The sequence below is a fragment of the Dermacentor variabilis genome, chromosome 9 (assembly GCF_050947875.1).
Source record: "Dermacentor variabilis isolate Ectoservices chromosome 9, ASM5094787v1, whole genome shotgun sequence".
Lineage (NCBI taxonomy): Eukaryota > Metazoa > Arthropoda > Arachnida > Ixodida > Ixodidae > Dermacentor > Dermacentor variabilis.
In genome coordinates this window covers 9449981-9465470 of record NC_134576.1, presented here as the reverse complement: position 1 = coordinate 9465470, position 15490 = coordinate 9449981, and the positions used below count along the sequence as shown (strand labels likewise).

Sequence of the window (15490 nt, the reverse complement as noted above, 5' to 3'; positions counted from 1 at the left end):
GAGTTTGAACATCTGAATTGCAACACAAAACAAAGGGAGATAGACAAGCTACATTCTTGTCTGTCTTCCTTTGTCCTGTGTTTCAGTTCAGCTGCTCATACTCGCCTTGGTCTGGTACTGCACTTCTCGCAGTCCGCAGGTCCTGTGCACAATGACACAACTGATAGGGGTGCTTAATGTTGTGAGACAGTCCCTATTCGTGCATTGCTTTTGTTCTGTCTGTCGGTGGAAGTCTTTTGTAATAAAGGGCCCCTGAAACGGTTCGGACAAATTTTGTAGATGCGTAGGGTACAGCTTAAGTAGAACATTCGCACCACAATTTAAGTGAAGCGTTAGGTATTAATGGAGCTACAAGCGATTACAAGTTACCCTCCTCTCTAGACATGCTTTTCCTCCTCAACTCGTTCGCCAAGCGGACGGGGCTAAGCTCCGCCTTCACTGGTTCTGCGTCATGATGCGACGTCACATCGTCCACTCCCGGTTGTTGTTTTGGAGCCCGCCCCCGCTCGGGCGAAACGTCTCTGCTAGCGGCTTGGCCGTCAACCCCCAGCGAGAGCTATCGAAGAAGCGTGCGTTGCGAGCATTCTGACGTAGCGCCGGACGTGTCTGGTATTCCGGTAATCACACACTAGCAGAACGTTTCGACGGAACGGTGAAGGCCTAAACTCAAGCTGATGAAGGAACTTTAGCGTAGACGTACGTGAGCTGCCTGATCCGTCTCCACGGTCCAGTCACCCGTTGGCGCAGAGCTTAACCTGCCAAAGAAAGAGCTAATATTGCTCTAACTAAGTGTAAAAGATTTTAAACATTTACAAAAAAACAACAATCAGTCCCAGCGATTTCTCTCATTCAGGCAGTTGGGCTGCAAGAATTTGCAAACATAGGTTTTCCTGCTGCCTGCTCCGTCTCCCGACCTGACACGCGACCGGTGCCGACTGCTACACCTCATGGCAATCTGTATTCCCCTCCCCGATACTGTAACCCTACTAAGTGGAAAACTCCAAACGAGAAGCCCATTTGCTTCTGTTGCCTCTGCACTGGCCACGTCGCTCGCCACTGCCGCGCCTTCTGGACGTCGCTGTATTCAAGCTTCTTTTCCCCGTCTCCTCGCTCATATGCCGACCTGCCCCATTACTCGCCTCGCCGTATGCCTCCTACCTCTGACGTATCCGTCAATGTCAGTCGTCCTGCTTGCTCGCCATCACCTCAGTGCCATCGGTCCCCGTCGGCCCAGCCATGCTGCTATTTGTCGTTGACCAATTATGGACCCTCCCGAACGGAAAACTAGACCATGCAGCTCCTGGAGGTAGTGCTGCATTATTTTCGTCGGGTCGAAATCCTCCATTGGCCCTCCCAACGAACCAGAACTTACTTGATGTTCATTTCGACGGTGTCCCTTTGACGGAGTTAATAAATACTGGAGCCCAGCGGTCCATAATGAGTTGTAACCTCCGTCGTCGGCTGAATAAGGTTCTCACACCTCCTACTACCCGAGCCGTATGCGTGGCCGATGGCAGCACTGTTGACATCACAGGAATGTGTACTTCCTGTATAAGTGTCGCCAACCGCCATGTTCCTGTTCTTTTTACAGTGCTGACTAATTGTCCTCATGGCCTAATCCTTGCACTCAGCTTTCTTATGGCGCATTCAGCATTGATAGACTGTTCTGCTGGTACCCTTTGCCTCGAACTTCCTCTACTTGCGCATATTCGTGCTGAACTGCCGAACTACTTTAGTACGACCGCTTTCGTCCACCTGCTGCCTAAAGCCTTGACTTTCGTTGATTTGGTATCATCTTTTCCTGTGCCCAATGGTGATTTTGTTGCCACACCTGTTCCTGATGTCTTTTTCATGCGCACCTAAGTCTGTCAAAGATGTTTCACCTCAATCTGTCAAAGGTGTCCGACTTTTGTAGGACTCTGCTCCTACTACTTCCGACACTTTGTTAAAGACTTCGCAGTGACTGCCCGACCTTTTACTGATCTTCTGAAGAAGGACATGCCGTTTATGTGGCGCTCCACTCAAACTGCCATGTTTGCCCACCTCACCAACATTCTCACCATGCCACCTATACTAGCCCACTTTGACCTGTCCTCTCCTACAGAGGTGCGTACTGATACCAGAGGCCACAATATCGAAGCAGTCTTAGCCCAGCGCAAACAGGGTCAAGATCGCATTATAGCGTACACTAGCCACCTCCTCACAGCGGCAGAGCGCAACTATTCGATTACAGATTGTGAATGCCTGGCTCTCGTCTAGGCGATTTCCAAATTCCGCCCGTACTTGTATGGCACGCATTTCTCTGTAATCACGGACCACCACGCGCTCTGCTGGCTTTCCTCGCACTAGGATCCTACCGGCCGACTTGGTTTCTGGGCTCTGTGGCTGCAAGAATATTCCTATACAGTATTGTACAAGTCGGGATGATTACATCAAGACACAGACTGTTTATCATGCTATCCAGTGGACGAACCACCCGCCTACCCTGACTCTGATACCGACGCTTGCATTTTCTCTGTTTCTCAGCTGCTACACTTTGTCGACGAGCAACGCCGTGATGCCACTTTGCATGCCATCATTGATGCCTTGGAGTCTTCACCTTCTGGTTCGTCCCTTCACCTGTTTTCTCTCTAGGATGGTGTATTATACCGCCACAACGTACGCCCCTATGGTCCTGCCCTACTCCTCGTCATTCCCTAAGCACCTCCGGTCAGCTGTTCTCCAAGAACTTCACGATTTACCAACAGCAGGCAACCTTGGTGTCTCCCCCACCTACGACCGGATTCGTCGACGCTTCTCTTGACCAGGCCTTGCCCGCTCCGTCCGGAAATACGTTGCGGCGTGTGAAAAATGCCAGCTCCAAAAAACACCATCGACGCTCCCTGCCAGGTGTCTTCAACAGCTCGACATTCCTTCGGAGCTGTTCTTTCGCATTGGCTTGAACACCAGGGCAGCCCAAGCATGCGAAATTGCCCACGCTCGCCTCCTGTAACGTCGACACAAGACGACGTCACAGCCGTGTTAGGGAGCCGGGAGAACTGTGGAATGACGCGGTGACTTTTGGCGAGCTCAAAGCAGCGGAATTCCTCGACAATGACGTCGATGGTGGATACATTGTTAAAGACCAACAAGTTGACCGCGTCGTCCGCGATGCCATGGCCGAGTTTGTCAACCTCGGCCATTTTCTCGTCGACTTTCCGGCAAAGAGTGAGCATGTCTTGCATGTACGAGACATACGATTCAGTAGAAGACTGAACTCGGGTAGCAAGCTCTTTTCTTGCAGCCAGCCGCCGACCGGAGGGATTCCCAAAGAGGTCGCTGAGATTCTCCTTGAAAGCATCCCAGCTAGAGATCTCGTCCTCGTGTGTCCAGAACCTGACACAAGGAGTTCCGCTCAAGTAGAATAGGACATTCGCCAGCATAATGGTTCCCAGCAGTTGTTTCGGCTAACACGCTCATACAGGCTAAGCCAGTCCTCAACATCGACATTATCTTGGCCGGAGAATATGCCAGGATCGTGAGGATTGGTAACCGTAACGTACGTTGTTGTCGGGGTGGCAGGAGTAGAAGGAGACGAGGTGTCGTGACCGAGAGCCATGGCGAAAAGCAGGACGGGGAACGGCACCCTCCACCAAAATGTTACGCCAACGAAGGATTAACACTGGAAATTATCTACAAAGTATATTTACAAGGGATAATGCAGCGCTGGCCAATTCAGCTGGCAGCTCGAGAGCCAGAGAGCGTTCGTCGTCTTCATCGGGGTGCCCGCGTGCATCGGCTACAAGAAACACGCAATATGCATGTATCAATATTGATGAAGACAAGTATGCGCTTCAAGTTACGGCACATTTCTCATTGCGGAGGTAAGTAATAAGTTATGTGTTCGCACAGCTGTAAAGTTTTTCCCTTTTACTGCAATAGCAATTATATGGACACTCCAAGCACATTTTTGCCGTCACCTTCGCCATTGCTGCGATGTTCCGTATAAAGTCTAAGGGCGATGATCTCGTCACCGCACGTTGTATGCTGTATCTGCAAGTGAACGCATGTGAGGGAAGCCAACGATCGCAGCTCATTCTGGCGCGTGCGAAGGAAGAAAGGATGGGAAGAGCAAATATGCCATCTTCCATCGGGAGAAAGGCCGTGGGGGCATGGGAGGGAAAGAGGGAGGCAGCATTGTGCTCCGGCAGCAACTGCGCTTTTCACGACCGCACGCAAGAGGAACTGACGATCGCGGCTCAATCTTGTGCGCCATATATGGAGAAAGACGGGGAGGGAGAGGGGGCGCCTTTGACTCCGCCAACAGGTGCGTACTTTGCACGGCCACACACACCGTATCTTGAAAGGGATCTGCAGACGGTTCATACCTTTGTGCGCGCTGTGTTCTCGTCGCTCCTGAACATTTCTGCAAGAAACTGTTCGGGATCGACTGATGGCCTGAATTCGCACGGATTCGATTCGATGCAGTCTTCTTGCCCTGTCGGATGACGAAGTCACCTGGGGGCGAGTCTGCCAAATCGCCACCGCCTTCGAAACGGCTCAGAAAGACACCCGAGAAATGCTGCCGGAGGGGACAACTGCCAGTTCAGCTGACGTCTACTGGCATCGTCAACCCACCAAGCAAGGCAGGCGACAGCGACACGCAACGAAGACTGCTAGCAACGAGCAGCATGCCCCCAAGGGCAGTCTAAGGAAGCAACGTGGGAAAGGCACTGTTTGCGCCTGTCATGGATGTGACGGACTGCACGTGCCAGTGAATTGTCCTTTTCTCAAAAGTGCGTGTTTCGAATGCTCGAAGCCCGGTCATGTTGCAAAAATATATAAAACAAAGGTTGTGCACAAAGTTGAGGAGAACTTTCCAGCAACCGACTTGCTCACAGTTTGTATGACAAACAGCGTTCATAGTCTTCCGCGTATTATGCTTAAAGTAAAAGTAAACAACAAGGATATTCCGATGGAATTAGACACTGAAGCCGCTGTTACCATGATGTCTGAAAGAGACTTCGATAAAAATTTTCCTAACTACACATGATCTACAGATGACGTGAGCCCAGGGGTACACAATGGCACAGCACTCAAAGTGACAGGTGTAGCGGATGTCATTGTTCCTTATCAGAACCGACACTACAATTTGCCTCTGATAATTGGAAAGCAATAAAATGAAGCTCGTATGCCGACTCTTTTAGGTCGAGATTGCATAACGACACTAAAAGTTGACCTGCACAATGTGGTGCAGCAGTTGCAATGTGACGTGGATAACGTGCAGGATGGCAGGCAGGTGGTAGCAACGGAAGCCGAGAAGAGGTTAAGACATCTGTACGGTGATGTGTTTGAGCCAAGCTATGGGGCTATCCAAGGTTTCAGTGGTAGCATCTAAATGAAAAGTGATGCTCAGCCAACCTTTTGTAAGGCCAGACCAGTACCATATGCTTCGTGCGAACAAGTAGAGAATGAATTGCGTGAGCTTGAGAAAGGTGGTGTGGTGTGCAGAGTGAGGCACAGTACTTGGGCCACACCTTTAATGATCGTGCAAAGAAAACAGGAAAAAAGATTAGGATATGTGGGGATTACAGAGTCACAGTCAATCGGGGTATTGAAGTCGACCACTATCCGCTGCCTCTACCAGAGGACATATTCGCATCACTGGTGGGAGGAACCGTGTTCACTTTGCTGAATTTGTCAAAGGCGTACCTGCAATTAGAACTGGATGAGCAGGCACAGGCACTGCTCACGGTGAATACGCACCAGAGACTTTTCAGGTTCGGGCGATTGCCGTACGGAGTGGCCAGCGCGCCCGCAATGTTTCAGGCCTTAATAGAGCAGGTTTTACGAAGCATCCCTGCCACTGCCTATCACTTGGACGACGTGTTAATAGCAGGTAAAAACCTGACAGAGTGTTATCACCATTCTGAGCAAGTGCTACAAGCACTTAGTAAACACGGAATTCGTGTAAATGCAGGAAAATGCAAATTTTTCCAAGAAAATGTTTGCTACTTGGGGCACGAGCTAGACAAGCACGGTGTGCACCCAAGAGCGCGAAAAGTAAACACGATTCGAGAACCGCCAAAACCAAGTAATGTTACCCAGGTAAAGGCATTTTTGGGCCTTGTAAAGTACTACGCCAAGTTTCTGCCAAATCTAGAAAACGTGCTAGAGCCTCTCCACCAACTATTGCGCAAGGGTAGCACATGGAAGTGGTCGAGCCAGCGTGACATATGTTTTAGTCGTAAGAATTTTATCAGTGAAGATGTGGTCTTGGAACTGTACGATGTGACAAAGAAAATAACGCTGACATGTGACGCTTCTGCTTACGGCTGAGGCACAGTGCTGTCGCATGTGGTAGGGCGTAGAGTGACCGATCGCATTCACATCACGAACAGTGACTCCTGCCGAGCGTAACTATGCGCAGGTGGAAAAAGAAGCTCTTGCAGTTGTTTTTGGAGTAAAGAAATTTCATAAATATCTGTATGGGCGCAGTTTCAATGTAATCACTGATCATCAGTCACCCACTGTCATTTCTGAGGCAAAGCACCACACAAATGCTGTAGCTGCAGCTCGGGTGCATCGCTGGGGAATTTTTCTTGCAAACTACAGCTTTGGCATTTTGCACAGACCAGGAACAAAGATAGCCAATGCAGATGGCTTGTCTCACCAGTAATGAGGCAGAAGAAATCTTATTTTTCACCTGTCAATAAACTCCCCTTAACTGCGAAAGATATCGAGAGTGAAACTATGAAAGATACAGTTCTCAGTGCTGTTTGAGAAATGGTACGGCATGGATCGCCGCTTACTGTTGAAGTTTCTTATCAGCCTTTCTTCGCGAGACAATTCGAACTTTCAGTGGATTGCAGTTGTGTGGTGTGGAACAACAGAGTTGTGATACCACAGGCTCTTCAAACTGAAGTTATGTGTTTGTTGCATCAGCAACATATTGTCATCACAAAGATGAAGGCACTTGCAAGGTCAATGGTTTGGTGGCCACAGATGGACAACTGCCTGGAACAAACTGAAGCAGTGTTTAATTTGTCAAAGCACAATATCCGTGGGTCCACTGGCACCACTTTCATTTCAGTGGTGCACAAGCAGTTTGGAGAGGGTACATCTAGACTTTGCTCAAAAAGAAAACAAGAAGTTGCTTTTAGCAGCAGATTCCTATTCAAAGTGGATGGAAATAAGAATCATGAAACCAACGACCACGCAAAGCATGATCGAAACACTACGCTCGTTGTTCGCAAGTCATGGCCTACCGACAGAAGTAGTCACATGTAACAGGCCACCGTTTCATGCAAAGGAGTTTGCAGAGTTTCTTCTGGCAAATGGGGTTAAGCACACGTTTACTCCGCCATATCATCGTCAGTCGAATGGTTCGACAGAATGCACTGTTCACACAGTAAAGCAGTCGCTGTTAAAGCAATTGCTAGAAGATCAGAGGAATAAAAGTTCCAGGTCAATGCAGCACAGAATCGACAATTTCCTGTTCACTTATAGAAAAATGCTGCATACATTCACTGGCCAAACACCAGCTGAGCTCTTCTTGAGGAGGAAGCTGCACACAAGGTTGTCGTTATTGAAACCAAATCTACATGATGCAATAAGTGCCAAATCGAAGGGGATTGTACACAGTGCAAACAAGCGGACGAGTTCACCTAGAGCATTTTCTGTTGGGGATAGTGTGTTTGTGCGTTCAGTACGGGGGGAACAAGTAAAGTGGCAAGCAGGCAAGGTCGTGAATGTGAAATTGGCAATGACATACCTTGTGGCGGTGGATGGACAGACGCGGTTTGTGCATGCGGACCATTTGCGACATTATTATTTGAAGCCTGCTGTTGTTGTGAAAGAAAATGATGTACCTTTACCATTTGCAAGTAACCTGCTAGGAAGTGAGCATTTCCCTGCAACCGCCTTAACCCAACCAGTGTTGGATGGGAGTGAAGGTTGTGCACTCGCATGCGAGGACCAAGGTTCATCAATGTCGGAACAGAGCATTGCTGGTTCACCTGTGCTACTCAGGCGCAGTGCTCGTGATAAGCAGAAGCCAGATCATTTGACGTATGAGAGATTCTGATCTTGCCGGAGTGGAAGTGTTGTATCGGTGCAACAATTATGAAGTGTTACTTTGTTACTGTGCGCCACGTATCTGATGTCCGCGGTCACTGTTCACATATGCTAGTGTATCGCTAGCCAATGGCATGCCTTGATTGCACCCGCGCTCCCTTTAAGAGGCAAAGCCACTGAATCGTTTTTTCTGATATGTAGCTGTCCGAATAAATACTTAACCTTATGGCGTCAGTGATCAACAGCTACCAGTTTACCATGCCAGTCGCACTTGTTCCCATGTTGGCCACTGCCACTACAGGTCCAAACTCCAAAGAATGGAAATTAATGGCTGCAGCTCTAAAAATCTTGCAGCCCCTAGGCCAAGCAACGACCGAGCTGTGCGCAGACTGCTACACTACACTTTCCCAAGTGATACCTGTAATGCATTGTGCACAAGTGGTGCTGCATCAGCATGTGTCTGAAGGTGAGGAAGCAGCATCATTTGCAAAGAACCTTCTGCGCAGTCTTGCAACAAGGTTCCCTGGCTTAAAAATGGCACATGTTTCTGCAAATACAATGCTAGTTGACCCTCGCTACAAAGACATTTGCTACACTGAAGAGAGCTAAGTGGGCAAAAGCCACACTTTTAACTGCAGCAAATGAGCTCATGCCAGCCCAAAATGATTGTGCCCGGACATCTGTTTGCCCAGACATGGAGAAGCCTCCAGCTAACACTCAACGGAGTGTTTTTTTTCTTCATTAAGCTCCAACGTAGTGCAAAAGAATGCACATGAAAGTGTTCCTTGCCAAGTGGCAGACTACTTGGCTACCCCTGTGCTTCCAAGGTCAGAAAACCCTTTGGAGTGGTTGAAGAGCCACGGCAGCCAGCTGTAGCCAGCACTGGCCAAGGTTGCACAAAAGTACCTCTCGAATCCTGCCACAGGCAAGGAGTGAGAGGCTGTTTTCAACAGCAGGAAATGTTGTTAGCAGCTGGCGGGAACAGCTGGTCCCCAGACATGTGGAGCCGCTGATATTTTTGCAAAACTTGTGAATGCAGTAAAGAAAAGCAGTGTGTGAGTTCTGAATAAAATTCAACTGTTGATAGTTGTCGATTTCACAAAATGCTGCGGCTACATGTGTTCTAATTTTTTAAAAGTTGTGTAAATTAGTCAGGTTATGATAAAGATGCTCATTTTGTAAAATATGTTATATATACTATTCGATTCGAAATTATTCAACTAAATCACTATTCGCTTCGAATTCCCTTCAAGCCTCAGATTCACTATACGCCCATCCCTAATATTGAAGATTCAGTCGAGCGGCAGCACGGCACATGCTCTCCAACAAGGCCGAAAATATCAGTGGCAGCGCGATCAAACTATATATTCTCGTGCCGATGCTCATGATAGTAATGATAAAAGTTCTCTAATTATGAGGTCCAATCGATGCGGTAACATAACTTCTGCGTAACCATATGTCACCGTAGACCCAGAAAGCCGCAATAGACCGTGGGCTGGTATGACATAAAACTATTCCAATCTGTTTCTACAGTGAAGCTGTATATGGCTAGGGTTCTACGCATTTTTCGTGTTTGTGTGTCAACAATAAAAAAGTGAGCGAGGACTGATCCCGGAGATAGTGCAATACTGGGCCCACCTGCAGGGGAGGTGAAGCAGGCTTCAAGCACTCTGCCAATAATAATAATAATAATAATAATAATAATAATAATAATAATAATAATAATAATTCACCAACAATTACGATACTCACTAAAGCAAAATTTGAGCGCAGCTCTATACATGTTTTCATTTCATGTGTCAATATCTTGTATTATGATTATATGGGTACACAGTTCATATTAGAAAGAGAATTCTGTGAGTAGTGCAGATGGCACAGACAATCTGTATCGTGCCACACTCCAAACGGAGCAAAGTGTGACGCGACTGCTTTGCTAATCGGGAGATGGCGAAAGGAAGCGTGTGGGTGCAATTCACAACAGTCGCTGCACAGACCTCCACTCATGCAGCGCTTTGTTTCCGTACGACAACGCACATTACTCTGGCGCCATGTCGTAGCCATTGTCGCCGCACAGCCTGTCGTGAGGGGCACTACACTTTTCTTCTCACAAGAGCGCCCCCTCATCGTGGGGAAAAAGTACCACCAGTGTCAGCGGCGACAACATCCAAGGGAACGTCACATCGAGCCTTACTCGTAACTGCTCGCCATCACTCCTTGCAGGAGCAGTGATCCCCGTCACACACACTGGTACCGCGGACTGACCTCAGCAGCTGACGCCACGGACAAGCGCAGCCCTCCCCATCTCATGCCACCCTGGCCCTGCCTTGGAAGCACAGATGACATCGCCCGCATGGGTGCAGATGCCGTGGCCGCCAGCAACTCAGCACATGAGCAGGCTGTTTCCCCTCCGCTCCCCCTCCACTGTCCGCCTCATGCTTTCACTGTAGCCTCCTCCTCCACTGTCCTCTTTGTGCTCACTTTCATCTCCCGCTTCGCTCGTTCTCTCGATTAAGAGGTACGACTCTGAGGCACACCAACGCTCAACACAGGAACGGGCACCTAGGAGCTACGCTCTAATAGTAAGCAATTATAAATGAAATATATAAATCAAGATGCACTATTTCAAGTCTATGGTATACTGGAATCGTATGTGAACAACACATGGACTCACAAGCAGGAGCATTGCCATATACGCAAAGCAGAAAATGAACGTACAACCAGACACCCTTCACTGGCAAGAGGACAATGCCACCGGCAGTGGGGATGTCTGTCCCGTACAATCAAAAGACAGAATTGCGATATCCACTGTGTATACATCTCCAGGCGTACGCATGTGTGGTATCAAGAAGTTCATGACCACGCACTTTGCATGGGTTAACCATGTTCACACTACCCTAGTGATCATCGTTGGAGACTTCTATGTGGACATTTCAAAACCAGACAAAAACGGTTCACTCAGTTTGTGCTCAAAGAGTTCGTTTTGAAGCGTCGCACCAATCCAAGTCACTCAACTACTAAACAATGGTTGTGCATAGATTTAACTCTGGCCAAGAATCTGTCTAAGGTTGTAGCTGAACCAAATCTATCATCACTACCATTATCAAACAACAAAAATAAATTTATGTACCCTTGTCTAACCCTTTCTAATAAGCTAGCTACACTGGTCATCCACCTTCGCAGAATGGAATGGAATGGCTATTAAAGTTTACAGCGAAGCTGTATATGGCTAGCTGATCAATTCGTCCATCCATCTGCCAGTCGCTTGCACGCCAAAACTCCTCCGGCACAACCCCAGGCGCATGCACGGAAAACAGAGAGAGAGAAAGAGGCGCGCGATCAGCCAACACCACCTAACATAAGACCTGTTTAATTAAGGGAAAATGAGACATCCACCCAATCATAGAAATTTCTACAAAGGAAACCCATATGGGTTCCTTTGAACGAAAGCCTCAAAGTTTAAGAAAACTTCATCCTGGTTCGGGACTCGAACCCGGGACCACCGCCTTTCCGGGCCAGCCGCTCTACCATCTGAGCTAACCAGACGGCTAGCATATGGCAGGCCAAAGGTGAATTTGTCAACAACTTGAAGCAAAGGCAAGAGTTTGACGTAATAGTTCTGCGGAAACCCGCAAAATTGAGAGAATTAAGGGCAAATGAGACATCCACCCAATCGTAGCAATTGCTACCTATCTCCATTTTGCGGGTTTCTGCAGCACTATTGCAACAAGGCCTGTTTACTCCGATCTATGACGTCACGCTACCTGGTCCGAAATTTCCATTGACAAGGCTGGCATGATGAAAGCAGTGATGTCAAAATCACTGTAGCCTACTCAGGATCGTCCCCATTAGATCAGGCTAGGTAACATGACATCATGGATCAGAATGAAAAGGCCTTGCGCTACCTGGTGGTGTTGGATTAGCGCTGCGCCAGTAGTGACGCCGTTGCTCTCCATTGCACCCAAGCGCGTGCGCAACAGTTTCTCTCTGGCTCTGAAATGGGTGGGCCATGCACCATGCATACTCCTTAGGAGCAGGCAGCTTTCGATTAGCACGCCACGAGCAGAACCGGGAACGAGCTCGTCTACGCCGTGCCGATGCTGTAGCTCGGGCACAAGAACAGGCTCATGCAGCCGAGTTTAAGCAATGACTGCGTACCGAGGATCAGACAGCCTACCAAGAAGTCGTTTAACGAACCGTCGGTATTAACCCAGTGATAAACACCACGGCAATAAGTTTCAGCTTTGCTTGTTAACCATCTCACGGAGTGCTTGGGCAGTGATTTTTTATTTCAGCTGCAATTACCTTCTTGTGTCAAAATGGCTCAGGCCTCGCCATGGGCACAAAAACAGATTGGAACAGTTTTACATTATATCGGCCTTGGGGACAGAGGCGCCCATCCGCTGAACTCACTGCAGCGCACACCTCCCTAACATCTAGTTCACTCGCAGCACCCTCAGTCTACTTTTCGCTGTCCTGCACCTCAGCTAGTGAGTGCCATGCCACTCGGCCCACTCAATCATACTCAACCATACTCTAGCATGCTCTAAATGCAGCCACCCTGACCATTCCGACCGCAGCAACGACAGCCGAAAGCGGCCGCGTGGGCACAGGCCACTTGCCGGAAAAGCCGAAATGTCTAGTGTTATAAGCGCGAAAATTACGAGAAACTGTGCAACAGGCATTGTCGCGCAGTGTACGAAATGTGAACGGCTGCACTCTTTTTCAAAGATCGAATCCGCTCGTTGTTCGCGGCCACTGCAGGAGCACACATGCCGAAGCTGTTCTGGCACATCATGGCACAATTTGAGTCAATTTCTGCATCTGGTGCAGTTTGGTGCAGCAATTTGCATTAGTATCAAAATGGCGCAATTGGTACAGGAGTCCCACCCTTGGGAGCACTGTATGTTCTAAAAAATGTTCTCGAAAACCTGTGACGGTTTGCTCAGGAACACAAAAACAAGGACACACGTGTGCGATTAAAGCGTGACATACTTTACATAGACGGAATCAAGAACACCTATGATGACCTTTCAGACAAGGTTGTGTGGTGCAAATGACCCAATAAGTCCTTATCGACTTCACTTTCTTTTTTGGTAGTCAACTGTAGGAGCATTAAAAACAAAGTTGATGTTTTCAGCGACTTAGTGCACATGGTCAAACCTAGTGTAGGTATTGACAGCGAATCATGGCTTGATGTAGACGTAGCGAGCTCTGAAGTATTTCCTGATAAATTTACAGTTTATAGAAAGGATAGAAATTATCACGGAAGTGGTGTATTTATCTTGGTAGACCAGCGCATTCCTTTTACATGCATAAATATTATAGAGGATAGGAGTGAAGCTGTTTGGTCTCAGCTGAAACTCTCGCACTATCAGTCTGCTCCTTTTACCGGCGACCACTTGGTTCAGCCAGAGAACCATGTCATTTCACCGCCACAGCTACACAAATCACATCCGATTACGTCAATGTAGGTGGGGACTTTAATCTACCTAATCTCAACTGGAATGAACAGCCTCTAGAAGCTCACCTAGCTTCAAATCTGAAATTGCCGATTTTATGAACCTCCTTTCATTAAGACAAACTGTGCTGAAACCTACGCAAGGAAGTCATATCCTAGATCTTTTTTCACAAATATGCCAGAAATGGTCCAGAACACTGGAATATTGCCAGGAATAAGTAATCACAACGTCGTGCTATGCGAAATAAATATGAAACATGTAAGCGTTCACAATGAGAATAGTCGGTGCATGTACAGTTACGCCAAGGCTAATATCCAAGCAATCAATATTTCACTGGAAGCGTATTTCGATGTGTTCGAAACGCTTGCGGATGAGTATTCTGTGGAAGACCTATGGGTTCTACTTAAAGAAAAAAATCTTTGAACTGCGCAACCGGTTTGTTTTGTTGTGGGTATTCACTAGAAGGCGTAATCGAAGTAAGCCATGGTACACTAAAGAACTGGATGTTTTAGCGAAGTGTAGGCAAAGAATTTACTGTTCATTCAAACAATACCCTTCTAAAGAGAACTTAGGTAAACTAAAACTGGCAATGCGGGAAGTGAACAATCATCATCAGCAGCAGCCTGGTTAAGCCCACTGCAGGGCAAAGGCCTCTCCCATACTTCTCCAACTACCCCGGTCATGAAGTAAATGTGGCCATGTCGTCCCTGCAAACTTCTTAATCTCATCCGCCCACCTAACCTTCTGCCGCCCCATGGTATGCTTCCCTTCCCTTGGAATCCAGTCCGTAACCCTTAATGACCATCGGTTATCTTCCCTCCTCATTACATGTCCTGCCCATGCCCATTTCTTTTTCTTGTTTTCAACTGAGATGTCATTAACTCGAGTTTGTTCCCTCACCCAATCTCCTCTTTTCTTATCCCTTAACGTTACACCTATTATTCTTCTTTCCATAGCTCATTGCGTCGTCCTCAACTTAAGTAGAACCCTCTTCGTAAGCCTCCAGGTTTCTGCCCCGTACGTGAGTACTGGTAAGACACAGCTATTGTACACCTTTCTCTTGAGGGATAATGGCAACTTGCTGTTCATGATCTGAGAATGCCTGCCAAACGCACCCCAGCCCATTCTTATTCTTCTGATTATTTCAGTCTCATGATACGGATCCGCGGTCACTACCTGCCCTAAATAGATGTATTCCCTTACCACTTCCAGTGCCTCGCTACCTATCGTAAACTGCTGGTCCCTTCCAAGACTGTTAAAGACTACTTTAGTTTTCTGCAGATTAATCTTTAGACCCACCATTCTGCTTTGCCTCTCCTGATCAGTGAGCATGCATTGCAGTTGGTCCCCTGAGTTACTAAGCAAGGCAATATCATCAGCGAATCGCAAGTTACTAAAGTATTCTCCATTAACTCTTATCCCCAATTCTGCCCAATCCAGGTCTCTGAATACCCCCTGTAAACACGCTGTGAATAGCAGTGGAGAGATCGTATCTCCCTGCCTGACGCCTTTCCTTATTGGGAGTTTGTTGCTTTCTTTAGGGCGTACTACTGTGGCTGTGGAGCCGCTATAGATATCTTTCAGTATTTTTGCATACGGCTCGTCTACACCCTGATTCCGTAATGTCTCCATGACTGCTGAGGTTTCGATTTAATCACACGCTTTCTCGTAATCAATGAAAGCTATATATAAGGGTTGGTTAAAACCCGCACATTTCTCTACCACCTGATTGATAGTGTGAATATGGTTTATTGTTGAGTAGCCTTTACGGAATCCTGCCCGGTCCTTTGCTTGGCAGACGTCTAAGGTGTTCCTGATTCTATTTGCGATTACCTTAGTAAATATTTTGTAGGTAACGGACAGTAAGCTGATCGGTCTATAATTTTTCAAGTCCATGGCGTCCCCTTTCTTATGGATTAGAATTATGTTAGCGTTCTTCCAAGATTCCGGTACGCTCGAAGTCACGAGGCATTGCA

General features: G+C 47.6%; 1 protein-coding gene across 4 annotated transcripts in view; it reads right to left on the bottom strand.

Moving 5' to 3' along the window:
- The window catches only part of LOC142558606 (uncharacterized), a 163475-nt gene that overhangs the window by 63206 nt on the left and 84779 nt on the right, over positions 1-15490 (bottom strand). For all 4 annotated transcript variants that reach the window (XM_075670763.1, XM_075670766.1, XM_075670765.1 and 1 more), the window contains exons 3-4: positions 3690-3778; positions 701-755 (exon numbers count right to left, since the gene is read on the bottom strand). In XM_075670763.1, the coding sequence (XP_075526878.1) occupies positions 701-755; positions 3690-3778 (144 nt within the window). The remainder of the gene's footprint in view (positions 1-700; positions 756-3689; positions 3779-15490) is intronic.